At 26.2% G+C, this 14,110-nt stretch overlaps 1 protein-coding gene across 1 annotated transcript; it reads left to right on the plus strand.

The window, feature by feature from the left end:
• The first annotated feature begins 491 nt into the window (after positions 1–491).
• On the plus strand, positions 492–1,139 carry LOC103574613 (uncharacterized). The gene is made up of 3 exons (XM_008554098.2): positions 492–574; positions 652–888; positions 958–1,139. The coding sequence occupies exons 1-3, from the start codon at positions 492–494 to the stop codon at positions 1,103–1,105; spliced, it is 468 nt and encodes a 155-aa protein (XP_008552320.1). The 3' UTR covers positions 1,106–1,139.
• The last annotated feature ends 12,971 nt before the right edge of the window (positions 1,140–14,110 follow it).

Here is a 14,110-nt window from a genome sequence, read left to right on the forward strand (position 1 = left end):
TGATTATTTATACTTATATGCTAATATATGAAGATCTTTGATAATATATGACAGTATGTGAAACTATATATAGGAGATATAGTATGATGATTTATGATAATATATCCTTGTATATGACAAGAAAAATTACAAAAATTTATATATTTAAAAAGCAATAAAATAAAAATTTACATTTATATATTTACTGTTGTCAGCTTTCAAAATAAAACATTAATTGTAATTATTTTTTATTTGTATAAAAATAAAATTTAACGAGTGGAATTTTTTATGTTTTTTTTTTATTGTTAATTAATATTAATAACAATTAAAGCAATATTAGAATTATTTTTTTATTATCTTTTTTTTCTGACGTAATATTCCAACTATATAGAGCGTATTAATTACTTCTGGGTTATTATAAATAGAGACAATAAATTAAAAATATTTATGTTATCAAAAATTTTAAGCTGTTATCATACTCCTGATATCTGTTAAAATTTACTCCTAAGAAAATGGTCAGAAATTCATCAATTTTATTTTTTATAACAATTGTTATTTTTTTTAATCTACACGATAGTCATCAGTGTTCGCCTCGGTATTTATTTTTGTTTTTATAATTATTATTATTACTATTATAAAATATTAAAATTTTTAAAATAATTAATTATATAGTCAGGGAGTACCGGAAGAAACCGAAGATACTGCGATAATTGAGGATTCGCCATATTTAAAATATTTGCGTGATTACACTAAAATAGTAAGTCATGAGCAAACATTTAACAGAAGATGGTTCCATTATTTGAAATGTAATGGCACTTATGACAAAGATGTCGGCGACGTACTGAGAGGGTTGTGTAGTTACTGTTCGACATTTCGAGAAGATAATAAAAGTAATCAGTGGGAATGCATGTAAATAAAAAATTCAAATAATTTATTTCCTATTTAAATATTGGTTAAGCAGACTTTATCGATTTATAGGAATCAATGTTACACTGGTGTACAGTTTGGAGAATGTCTACATGAATACAGAAAAAGAAGTAATGGTCAAGTTAGATTTATTAGTAGTTTTGTAGAAAAACTCAGTGGATCTATGCCTCACTACATTGGTCTTCATATAATGATATAGAAAAAATTTATACATATTTTAATAAAGAAATACTTATTAAAGCCAAAAAATGAATATATGATCGTATTTCTCATCTATATGACATTATATGACAATATTTGACAGTATATGATGATATATGCCAGTATATGATTATATATGGCGATATATGCCACTATATGATTATATATAGCGATATATGCTACTGTATGATGATATATGACAGGGTATAGTAGTATATGATTCTATTTGGTAATATATGCCAGTATATGATCATATACTGCGATATATGCCACTATATGATTATATATGGCGATATATGCTACTGTATGATGATATATAACAGGGTATAGTAGTATATGATTCTATATGGTACTATATGCCAGTATATGATCATATACTGCGATATATGCCACTATATAATTATATATGACAGGGTATGTTAGTATATGATGATATATGACAGTCTATGATATATATGACAGGGTATATTATATGGTTATATATCTTGATATATGCCAGTATATGATTATATATGACAGTGTATGGTAGTATATGATTATATATGACAGGGTATGGTAGTATATATGACATTGTAGTCTATATGGTAATTCAAGCCAATATATGACGCTATATCACAGTATATGATGATGTATGACACTATCTGAAAGATATATGGCAGTATCTGATAATATTTTACCAATCATTGCAATAATATTATTTAAAAATATTTAAATATCAAACATGTTTATATATGACATTATATGATATACTAAATTATACCGTCATGTTTTTGACGTTTCTTGTCATAATTTTATCCAAGAAAAAAAATAGGCTGTAAAATTTTTTTTTTAGAGTTTATCATTAAATACAAATGACATTAATTGTATTTTTATTGTCTTCGTCACTGGTGTTATCAGTAAAAATAAAAATATATAAATTTATATAATTTAATAATTTTTAGTTTTACTAAAGCTGATTTTGAATCTATTTTAATTTGTTATAAAAAAAAAATGAAGAAAATTTTATTAAATTTTTTTTCTATAGCCATAATTATATTTACTAACATTCATGGTGGCGATCAATGTTCAAGAAAGTGAGTTTATATTTTATTGTAAGTATTATTAATATACTTTTATAAATAAAAATAATAATAAATTTATAGATCGCGCCTTGTATCTAAAGAAACCGAAATGATCGAGACAACGCCATACTTGAAATATTTACGTGACTATAATAAATTAATAAGCCATGAACAAACATTTAATAGAGATTGGTTTGGATATTTAGAATGTAATGGTACTTATAACAGAAATATTGGTGACGTACTAAGAGGGTTATGTAATTTTTGTAAAACTTTTGAGTCTAAAAATTTTTATTTCGAGTGGGATTGCATGTAAATACAAAACTTACTTATCAAAAAATTACCAAATTGATATCAATAATCTTATAATTATTTATTTTTAAGGAAAAAATGTTACACTACCTCGCATTTTGAGACATGTTTAATAGATTACAGTAAAATCGTGAATAAACCCGTGGAATCTGTCCGATATTTTGTTAAAAAACTCAGTGGAAATGATTCATAATTTCACCATTTTTAATCTTTAACACATTGGACAACAATAGTTTTGTAGAAATGCATATAATTGTCAAAAAATAGAATATATGACAATATATGATCATATGTGACGATATCTGATACTATGTTTTCTGTGACTATTTTTACTAAAAATACTTTTATTACTTTCAAATCAACATATATAGCCAAATATAATGATATATGATCATATATAACGATATCTGATACTATAAAATGGTGATAATTTTCAATAAAAATACTTTTAGTACTTTAAAAGCAACATATATGGTCATATATGATCATATTTGACGGTATATGATAATATATGACGATATCTGATAATATATGATGATATCTGATGCTATGGAACGGCGACTATTTTCAATAAAATTACTATCCGTACTTCAAATGCAACATATCCAGTCATATATGATTATATATGACAGTATACGATCATATATGACTATATATGATCATATGTAACGATATCTGATGCTATAAAATGGTGATAATTTTCAATAAAAATACTTTTAGTACTTCAAAAGCAACATATATGGTCATATATGTTCATATTTGACGGTATGTGATAATATATGACGATATCTAATAATATATGATGATGTCTGATGCTATGGAACGGCGACTATTTTCAATAAAATTACTATCCGTACTTCAAATGCAACATATTCAGTCATATATGATTATATGTGACAGTATACGATCATATATGACTATATATGATCTATGTGACGATATATGACGCTATTTTGTAGCGATTAATGTTGATAGACATACAGTTTAGTGTTAAAGCAACATATATGATCGTATATAATATCATATAAATTCAAATGTGATTGTATACGATTATTATCTGTCATATTTATCATATACTATCCTATACGACCATATATCAACATATACAATCATATATGTTTTATTGACATTTTACTGATATATTCTTGGGAATAGTGACCGTCATACTACATCAGATATTGTCATATTGCTTTTATCACTATCATATATCGCACATAATGTCATAAATCATCATATACTATCATATATTATATTAAAATCATTTTTTCCCGAGGAGTTATATTAAATTCTATCTGAAAAAAAATTTCTAATATATATGACGTCACATATGATCATATGCTCATTTTTTTCTGTATTCCTATGACTTATTAATAAAATAAATATTATAAATCTATAAAAATTTATTTTTTTATGTTTCCTGTCATATGAATTATAATAAAAATTTTCTAAGTATTTATTTTTAAAAAGTTATAAAAATTAACGATTGGAAATTTTTATGTATTAAAAATAATTACCGGATATTTGTTTCAATGACCCGTCAATTATACAATTATAAATAATTTTCAATAAATATAATCTATCATACTTTCTTTTCATCACTGACTTGAGTAGCAGTAAAATTTAAAAAAATGAGTAAAAATTTTCTACATATTTTCTTTATTATAATTTATATATTTTTAAAAATTCATGGAACTCATCAATGTTCTTCGAGGTATTTATTTTATTTTTTAATTACTTATGATCATGAATTTATTAATTTTATAAATAATCAAAAATTTTTTTTCAAGTCCACCGCCACAGAAAAAAGTCGCCCCTAAAGACGATGAAAAAAAAATATCGATAAATACTACCGATATTATTGAAAGAACTCCGTACTTGCGATTCTTGCTTCATTACGAGGCGATGACGAACCACCACATCTTCGATGAGTCATATTTTTCGTATTTGAAGTGCAATGGTACTTATGACGTCGATATTGGTAAAGTATTACATGGATTGTGTTCGTACTGCGTCGAATTGCAGCCGAATAAGAATAACGTTTTTTGGAGATGCATGTAATTATCATTGTTCATATTTTCAATACTTTAGTAATTAATGCCAGATAAATCGATTGATGATAACATCTATCGAGCTAAAAAAAAAAGATTTTTTTATTAAATTGATACATCGATTTTTTATCAGAATCGCATGGAAAGAAAATTTTTGTAACTGGAAGATCAGAGAACGTACGGTAGCAAAATTTTGCATAAGTATCCGGATAATTAATGATTCGTTATGAAAACGATGTTTTTGCAGCTCTAGAGAATGGTTTGTTGCAACTAGCCATGATTTGTACCTGCGAAAATACTACTGTGTTGCAGTAAAAGAATTAATTTGTTAAGCTATTATCATTTTTCTTGTTCAGGAGGTCGCCCAGAACGCATCTGTGCAGATGTCGCTCCAATTTCATTTTTTGATACTTTTTTCTAAGGTTGCGTGGTCAGAATCTACACTTTTGCTGATTTTTTAGGTCCATGGCTCTTTTACTAAGACTCCATGGTTATTCTATACTAACTTATGTAATTTTTCTAGTGCAGAGGGTCGTCTAGAACGCATCTGTGCAGATGTCGCTTCAATTTCATTTTTTGATACTTTTTTCTAAGGTTGTGTGGTCAGAATCTACACTTTTGCTGATTTTTTAGGTCCATGGCTCTTTTACTAAGACTCCATGGTTATTCTATACTAACTTATGTAATTTTTCTAGTGCAGAGGATCGTCTAGAACGCATCTGTAGATTTGTCGCTCTATAATTTCATTTTTTGATACTTTTTTCTAAGGTTGTGTGGTCAGAATCTACACTTTTGCTGATTTTTTAGGACAATGGCTCTTTTACTAAGACTCCATGGTTATTCTATACTAACTTATGTAATTTTTCTAGTGCAGAGGGTCGTCTAGAACGCATCTGTGCAGATGTCGCTTCAATTTCATTTTTTGATACTTTTTTCTAAGGTTGCGTGGTCAGAATCTACACTTTTGCTGATTTTTTAGGTCCATGGCTCTTTTACTAAGACTCCATGGTTATTCTATACTAACTTATGTAATTTTTCTAGTGCAGAGGATCGTCTAGAACGCATCTGTAGAGTTGTCGTTCTATAATTTCATTTTTTGATACTTTTTTCTAAGATTGTGTGGTCGCGACCTGCATTTTTGCTGATTTTTGAGGTCCATGGTTCTCCTACAATGACTCCATGGTTTTTTATACTGACTAATGTAATTTTTTTAGTTCAGGGGGCCGTATTTGACTTACCTGAGCAGTTGTCGCCTTATAAAAATCGATAACTTGATTTATAAAAATAGTCAATATCCCGATTCTTGATTAAAATCGATGTCTTGATTTTTTATTAAAATCGATATCTCGATGTAATATTGAAATCGATTTATCGATTCCATGTTAATATCGATGTATCTATTTAAGAAATTAATAAATTTTTTTTTTTTTCAAGGCATGGTTGTTTTACGCCATTGAAAACCGGCCATTGTCTATTCAGTTATCAAGAAAGAATCGATCAGCCAATAGAATATATCCCATATTTTGTTGAATTATTAAGTGGAAAGAAACCAAAATTTTCACGTTAATTTTCTTTTATAAATCTGCGATATTAAATCTACATTTTTTCAGTATATATCAATGCTTAATAAATGTAACCCATAATAAAAAATTACTATAACATAATTCTTAATTTTTTTCACTCCATGGTTTAAAAATACATTTTTTTCCAAATTACTTTTTTATAGTTTTTAAGCTCTTATCATATTTAAGCCATCACACTCACAAAAAAAAAGTAATTAATCAATATATATTTTTTTAATTACTCGATAAATAAAAATAAAATTTTTTAATGACTTTTTTTTTAATGCGAAAAAAAACCACAGTAAAAAAAAACCCATTTCCTGTTATCAAAAAAAAAAAATTAAACGAGTCGTAAATTGAAGACTAAAATTAGAATTAAAATACTTATATTACATCATAACTATTTTAATTAAAAATAAAAAAACATTTTTTTTTTTTTTTAATAAAAATTTTTATTGACATCGGAATATTATCATGTGGGTACTCATTCCAGAGGAAATTTTATGACAATCACAAATATAATGACAAAATCTTAAATTTTTTTTTTTAGATTCATATTTAAATTTTCTATATTTCTATTTCTAAAATTCCTCAATTTTGATTCCACTTAATTCTTCAACAATTAAGTCGGTCTCATGTATGAGGTTATGGAATAGATCTGATATATTGGCATGAAATTCCTTGCAGAGATCGAATCGATGTGAGGTAAAACAATTCAGCCTTAAAAAAAGAAATTTCGTGAATGAAAGGATATACAATAAGAAATAATTTTTTTTGTGATAATTACTGGCAGTAGTACTGGACAGTTTCCATTGACGGATTGATTTGATAACAGTAATCACACATAGAAGTCAATATTGTCATGGCGTTGCTGTTAAAAATCCCGTTGCAGGATAATGTATTGAAAAGTTTTAAATTCTGATGCATGTTATGGGTTTTCGCACGTCTTAGTATCGATGTCAGTGCAAATGAATTTTTAATAACTGCGTCTGTAATTGGCTCATCAATTTCAGGCTCACCGAGCTTTTCAATGACTGATGTTCTGAAAATTTAAAAGAACTCATATTTTTTTTAGTCTAAATATAGTGTTGTGGGTACTCGTCCCACAGGAAATTTAATACTGAACACAAAAACCAATTTTTTTTTAAAATAAATTTTTTTTTTTCGAAAACGAATTTTTAAAAATTCGAATAGTCTTGATGGTACTCATTTCAAAGGAAATGATGTAATTGACATGAAAATTACATTTATTTTGAAAATTTCCAATTTGAATTTTTTTCAAATTTGAAAATAATGGATGAAAAATACCTTGGTGGACATCCTTCAGTTAACTTCAATACGGAGACGAATATCAACAGTGAGAAAATTATTAACCTTTGACTTTTAATTCCAATCATTTTTTTTTTTTTTTTAATATAACCTGGAGATTGCCGTGAATAATTTTTTTTTCAGTGCGATTTGTCGTCGAACAGACTAGAAATTATAACTAATCTGTAGGCTCTTAAAAATTTTTAATTTATAGAGAAAAAAAAGGCCAATTAAATTTTATTGTTATCGACTTGGAGACACGTTTTTTTTTATTATTTTAGACCATTGTACTATTGCTGTGATTAATTATTAATAAAATAAAATTATTATTATATTTTTTTAATCAAGAGTTAGTCATCACTTAAAATTGTAACGAGAATCATTTTAGATGTTACATATGATCATATCTGGTTCTTATTTTAATCATATATGATTTTATCTGGTATGCGATTATATATGGTCGTATATAGTATGTGATCATATATGATCATATCTGGTCTGTAATCATAGATGATTTTATCTAGTATGTGATCATATATGATCATATCTTGTATGTAATCATATATGATTTTATCTGGTATGAGATCATATATGGTCGTAAACAGTATGTGATCATATATGATCATATCTGGTTTGTAATCATTTTTGGTTTTATCTGGTATGAGATCATATTTGTTTTGTAATCATATATGATCATATCTGGTTTTTAATCATATATGATTTTATCTGGTATGTGATCATAGATGGTCGTAGACAGTGTGTGATCATATATGATCATATCTTGTATGTAATCATATATGATTTTATCTGGTATGAGATCATATATAGTTGTAGACAGTATGTGATCATATATGATTATATCTGGTTTGTAATCATTTTTGGTTTTATCTGGTATGAGATCATATTTGTTGTATAATCATATATGATCATATCTGGTATGTGATTATATATGGTCGTATATAGTATGCGATCATATATGATCATATATGGTATGTAATCATATATGATTTTATCTGGTATGTGATCATATATGGTCGTATGTGATATATGATCGTATATCTCATGTGATCATATATAATCATATCTTATGTGTGATGAATGACCACTGGTGTATGATTGCATTACAGATACGGTCATATAGGATCACTAACTATATAGGACTATATCTGTTATGTGAACATATATGATTTTATTTGTCATGTGATCATACTTGTTATTTGATGTATATGATCATATTTGATAATATGTGTGATTATATCTGATCATATATGATCATATACGATCAGCTAGGATTTTTAGTCATTAAAATAAAAGCGAGTTTTTTTTAAATTTTTTATTAAAATTAAAAATAAAAATCTTATTGCTGATATAAAAAATATATATGTATTTTATTTTATTATTTTTGTCCCAGTCAATTCCCCAGCTAAAATTCCAAATTCGGTATGTAGATCTCTACCTACTGATTCACTGTAAAGTTCAACGCACTTGTGAAACTTATCCGATGAAAAACAATTTTCCCTGGAAAATTATTTGTTTGATATGTTTTTTTAAAAAATATTGTGATAATTATTTTTTTTTCTCAATACTTACATGCATTTTCCTTACAAAGCTCTAATATACGGATGACTAAAAATACAATTTTCGCACAATTGACCCAAAATAATTCCAGCATCATCATTATATTTTCCATTTGCAATTTAGCATCCTGAATCGTACAAAATCAAATTCATTACGAACATTGGCTTTGACTTTTGAGAGTAAACTTGAAAGGTTTATTGAATTTTTTATAATTTCACAGATTGTCAATTTTTCTATTGACTTTGAAGAACTGGAAGTAGATAAATTTTTTATGATTTAAATATGGTCATGTTGGTACTCATTCGAGAGGAAATTTATTGCAGAATACAAAAATGACGTTTATTTTAAAAATATTGAAATTTTCAAAAAGTCGATTTTTGAAGTTTTTTTAAAATGGGATTGATCATAAAACTAGAAAATTTTCAACAAAAAGAAACTACAAGTAGTTCTGGAAAAAAACACACAATTTGAAAAATAACCAAATTTTCAAAATTTCAATTTTTCAAAATTTTTTTTGAATTTAAATATAGTCATGTGGGTACTCGTTCCACCGGAAATGCTTCACAGAACTTAAAAAATATCACTGTAGACCAGAAAAATAGTCAGGGCTCACAAAAAGTTACCCATTAATCTAGAAGCAAAATTAAAAATAAATAAATATTTAATGATAAATAAGTAAAATACCTTAACAGGTATCCTTCTGAGTGGTTTGTCAAACAAACTAATACAAATAATGATGTTGAAAAAATAGTTATTACCATAATTATTTGTTTTTTAAAATATATGACGTTACCGACGAAGTACTTTCATTTTCTGTTAAAACTATATATAATTTTATACCAAGTTTTTTCCCACTATAAAATTAAATTGATTACCTTCTATTTTAAGGAAATTACTAATTTATCAATTGATTTTATCATTAATTAAAAAAAAAATAGATATATATTTTTTTATGCCTCCGGAATAATTTTTAAATGACTTTTTAATGATAAATTATTTTTTAGTGATAATAGGAAGTCATTTAAAAAAAATCAAATAAAGAAAAAAGGTTGATTTTTTTAAATATTTATTTATTCATTTAATATATATATATATATATATATATATATATATATATATATATATATATATATATATATATATATATTTATATATATTATTCTTAGCTACTATTACATTCACTATTACATACATTTTTTTTTAAATATAATAAATTAATTAATTTATCATATATATATTTAGGTTACTTATGTATACATATATATCTATATATATTTATATTATTGTTATTGTAATTTATTATAAAAAAAAGACATTCATAATAATAATAAAATAAATAATGGAAATTCAAAATAAGGGAGAAAAAAAAGTGGAAAAAAAAAATTATTACAGAGGTACAAACTTCATTAGAAGCCAAGATTGCACGCGAAGATCGTTGTGTTACGACCTTTAAAGCCTGTCGTAATTGACTATTATTATTATTATTATTATTATTGTTATTATTATTATTATTATCATTTATTATTTATATTTATATTTATCCTTATACATATATGTATTAGTATATTTTCTATCTAATTATTTATATATATGTAGAGCGAGAAGGTTAAATTGATTACCAAATGCCGCCTGAGCCTTTGGCTCGGGCTACCAATGTGAAGCTAAACTGATAAAATTTGCCAATGTATATATTTGTTATATGATAATGAATATGAAGGCGTAAAATAATGAAATATTACTAACAATATTGAGGATATGGAGTTTTGGTAACAAAAGCCGAAGGCTAATGCTGCCAACGTTTGCTGCATGAGCCTAAGGCTAATTTCAATCCTTTCTTCAATGCCCACGCTGATTAATTACATTATTTCAATAATAAACACATGTAGTTTGTTACAGTAGCCGAAGGCTAATGCTACCAATGGCAGATTAATTGTTAAATTAATGTCTTGAACGAATCCTCTGTTAATGGATCCAAAGGCTAGTACTATCACTGGCAACATAATCTAAAGGTCATCGCTACTATTTGGCAACATTAGCCAATGGTTAATGATACTATTGGCAATGTAATCCAAAGGTTACTGCTACCATTGGCAACATAATTCAAAGGCTACTGCTACCATTGGCAACATAATCCAAAGGTTAATCCTACCATTGGCAGCATAATCCAAAGGCTACTGCTACCATTGGCAGCAAAATCCGAAGGCTATTGCTACCATTGGCAGCATAAGCCTTTGGCTAATGCTATCAACATATTCTATGTACTTAAAATTTTACCTTCTCTTACTCTATATATATTTCCATAAAATTTTGTGCAACGTTCAAAATCTTTAAGATGGTCCCTGCCATTTTTTTTCTCCTAATTTCAATTATTATTTTTTCACGTTACACAATTAATTTTATTTTTAATTATTATCATTATTTTATTCACAATTAAACTAACAAATTAAAATAATCATACATTTCAGTATTTTATAAACTAGCCAAGCATTTTTCTTATACTTTTAATTGGTTTTATTTATTTAATTATTAATAGCAAGCATTACACATTTGCTCATTAATTATTATTATATATTTTTCTTTTTTTTTAAATTATAAATTATTACAATTAATCATTTATAATTAATTTCTAGTTGATAGTATCTTGCAAGCTCGACAGGAAATATAAATATATATAATATACATTTATTCATACATATATACGGATATATATATATGTATATATTTTTTTACAATAGAATTTGCCTCATATAATTATATATTTAATACAATAGATTAAATAAACCCTCTTTACAAATTAATACGAAATATATTTACTGGCAGCCATTTTGAAATACCCGCCATTTTAAAAGAATCCGCCATTTTGTTGACAATCAATCAGAATTTTGGTTCTTTTTAAAAATTCTAATTTATGGCCAAAATATTGAAGATACGTAAAAAATGTACTCTATCAATTTTGTAGGAAATTGAATTTTTTTTAAAAAAGTATTCATGTGTTTTTTTTGTAAATTCAATAGTTTCGCCGGAATATCGATTTCGTCGTATCGATAAAATAAAAAATTTGAAAATTTACATACAGAGAGTTTATTATTTATATTTTATTCTGTCTTTTGACTTTGTAGAAGGAGTCGTGAGGATCAGCTACAATTATTATATATTTTGTAAAAAAAAAAAAGTTATATATATTTATATATTTATTTTTATATATTTTATACATAATTATTATCATTCATTTGATCCTCACAGATATCGAACTACGACTTTGTTTTTTAATATTTTTATTTTTTTATTAAAAAAAAAAAAGACATGTTTTTCATATTTATATATTTATTACATATATCATAAATATAGAATGCCGAATTCAAGCTCGTTATTTATCATTTATTGATTGTTGATTATTTAATTCTATTTCGCGGGTGTGTCATAAATTTATACTTTTTATTTAATTAATAGGAAATTTAGTGATCTACAAAAAAGGTCCTATCCCGCGAATCGATATTTTCAAAATTTAAAAAGTTGGAGCATTTTTTTTAAAAACCACGACATTACTAATTAGTTTAAAATACTCATAACTTTAAAACTATCAATTTTCACGACTAAGTGCTTAGTACCTTTTTTGTAGCCCATCAAATTTCCTATGAAAATGTTACCTTTCAAAAAATTAAAGACCAAAATTAACCTCCACTAAACCGTGGCCAATTTTATTAAAATTCGTTTTTACTTTTACGCGTCCTCTAACTTCCGAACACTTGATCTCACAGACTCGCGGCATTATACTTTTTTGTAGCAAATTGGATGTACTTTAGCCCTGCACAATTCAAAAATTTAAAAAAATTAATTTTTTTTTTTTTTTTTTCAAATTTTTAAATTTTCGCGCGTCCTCTAACTTCCGAACACTTGATCTCACAGACTCGCGGCATCATACTTTTTTGTAGCAAATTTGATGTACTTTAGCCCTGCATAATTCAAAAAATTAAAAAATATAATTTTTTTACCCTCATGATAAATTGGAGCCAAAGTTTTATAAAATAACAAATGAAAAAAAATGATTTATAACACACCCTAGTATATACAAGTACCCCATCCCGGTTACAATAAAAACCCAACTTTTATTTCATCTTGTTAAAAAAAAAAAAAAAAAAAAACTAAAATGAGTGCATCGAAAGACAATGACACGTCGTAAAGTTTTAATTTACGTCTCACAAGTTCGTCTCGAGTCTCGAGTATAGAGCCGGCGTAAACAATGTTACGGTTTTTAGTTTTGTTTACTAACTTCTACACGATACAGAACAATACAATGCAGTATACAATAGTACAACAAGGAGTTAGGTGTTTACGTGCTGCGAATCTCAGATAAGCTTTGCCGTTTCATCTTTATTTGCTCGCTTTATTTTTTTTAATAATAATAATAATTATTATTTTTATTGTTATTTTTTTACTTAAGGAAAATGAGCGATACAGACATGAATGATTAAGATTGCAATTACTTTAGGTATATCAGAGATAATGAGATTTATGAGCTAATTACAATGTAAATTTAATTAGCTACACTTAAATTTTTTTTAAAGTGGCTTCTAGTTTCTACACATTTCATCCTACGGGCTCGCGGTATTAGACTTTTTTGTAGCAAATTTTACGTACTTTATCCCTGCATGGTTGAAAAATTGAAAAAAAAAAATTTTTTTTTGAATTTTTGAATTTCGCGGGTTTTCTAGTTTCTACACATTTCATCCTACGGGCTCGCGGTATTAGACTTTTTTGTAGCAAATTTTACGTACTTTATCCCTGCATGGTTGAAAAATGAAAAAAAAAAAATTTTTTTTTTGAATTTTTGAATTTCGCGGGTTCTCTAGTTTCTACACATTTCATCCTACGGGCTCGCGGCATAAGACTTTTTTGTAGCAAATTTCACGTACTTTATCCCTGCATGGTTGAAAAATGAAAAAAAAAAAATTTTTTTTTTGAATTTTTGAATTTCGCGGGTTTTCTAGTTTCTACACATTTCATCCTACGGGCTCGCGGTATAAGACTTTTTTTTAGGGAATATAGTCTACTTTAACCTGAGCTCGTCAGAAAATTAAAAAAAAAAGAAATTTTTTTTTAAAAACCCATACACGGGATAAAAAACAAACTTTTT

This window comes from Microplitis demolitor, chromosome 4, assembly GCF_026212275.2.
Source record: "Microplitis demolitor isolate Queensland-Clemson2020A chromosome 4, iyMicDemo2.1a, whole genome shotgun sequence".
Taxonomy (NCBI): Eukaryota; Metazoa; Arthropoda; class Insecta; order Hymenoptera; family Braconidae; genus Microplitis; species Microplitis demolitor.